The sequence below is a fragment of the Papilio polytes genome, unplaced genomic scaffold (assembly GCF_000836215.1).
Source record: "Papilio polytes unplaced genomic scaffold, Ppol_1.0 DF823632.1, whole genome shotgun sequence".
Lineage (NCBI taxonomy): Eukaryota > Metazoa > Arthropoda > Insecta > Lepidoptera > Papilionidae > Papilio > Papilio polytes.
This window is the reverse complement of record NW_013525572.1, coordinates 1-1,236: the sequence shown is the minus strand read 5'-3', so window position 1 is coordinate 1,236 and position 1,236 is coordinate 1. Positions and strand designations below refer to the sequence as shown.

Here is a 1,236-nt window from a genome sequence, read left to right as displayed (position 1 = left end):
AGGTTAGTTGAACGGATCTCGATGTTTGGCATAGACGTAGAAGATAATCGTTTATTTGTCATTTTATGTTAAAAATAAGTACCAGGATTACATACCTAAACAAAGGTATAGAGAATTCATCTCTACCGAACACGGAGAACAAACAAAACGGGATGAAAAAGACTATATAAGAGTCTAGACCGTGGTCGAACATCTCCCCTAGTGGACCGGACACGCCGATCCGACGCGCTTGCTTACCGTCTATGCCATCTGTAATAGACCAATAAGAGTTTGCGCATATCGTTAACTCAACTTTTTCTTAATAAAAATACTAGCTGTTCCCGTGGGACTTAACTATTATTAACAGATATCTTACCTAAGTTGTAAGCTAGGAATATTAACACAGCACTGATCGTGTACATGTAATTAGGGATATCATAGTCCTGTTGTCCTGGACCTCCAGCTGCTACCCAATGGTAGTCATACCACGAGGTCAACAGAGCGACAACCACTACGCAGACGAAACCGAGGAACGTGAGCAGGTTTGGTGCTAACCATCTAGGTATAACCTGGAAATATATAAAACCTGAATGATGGATTAACAGTTAAGTAGTTTAAGATACCATTTTATAGACTACTAGCTTTAGCCCGCGACTCTAAAAGCGACTAAAAAAAAGTAAGTAGCCTATGTGTTCTTATCTTAAAGTAAGTAGCCTATCTCTTCTTAGCCTAAACTGCTGAATGGATTACGATGAAATTTGGTATAGATGTAGAGAATAGTCTGGAAGAACACATAGGCTACTTGCTTCTGTTTTTTTTTAATTCCACGCGGACGGAGTCGCGGGCGAAATCTATTTCTATATATTGTTAAAAATTAAGGAATTAGGTTTAAAAATACCTTGACAGTCGCGTTCCAAAGTGGATGCATCACATAATTGCTGAGAGGGCTCGTATCGATCGCTCTGTACTGGAAAAAAATAATATAGTAATTAAAATAACAAAAGATAATTTAAAAGTAATAACCTTAATCTGGGTTGCTGAGGTTTTAACCGATTTTGTCATTAAAATATTAACTTCCCTACCTTATCCAACTCCCGTAGGGTCAGCGCACCGGGTTTTCGTATCCCAAATTACTCTATCATCCGTCATCTCAGTAATTTAAGCAATTCATCCATCTCTTTCTAGTTCTACCTGTACCTGTGTACCTCCACATTCGTAACTAACGCCCTTCTTGTAACAGGCGATTCATCCCTCCTC

At 38.9% G+C, this 1,236-nt stretch overlaps 1 protein-coding gene across 1 annotated transcript; it reads right to left on the bottom strand.

Moving 5' to 3' along the window:
* Window positions 1-58: 58 nt before the first annotated feature.
* On the bottom strand, window positions 59-973 carry LOC106104443 (ethanolaminephosphotransferase 1-like; the record flags this gene model as incomplete). Its single annotated transcript, XM_013284501.1, has 3 exons — window positions 59-249; window positions 356-548; window positions 878-973. Coding segments are annotated over 3 exons (480 nt in total), but the record flags the coding sequence as incomplete, so codon positions are not given.
* Window positions 974-1,236: the final 263 nt, after the last annotated feature.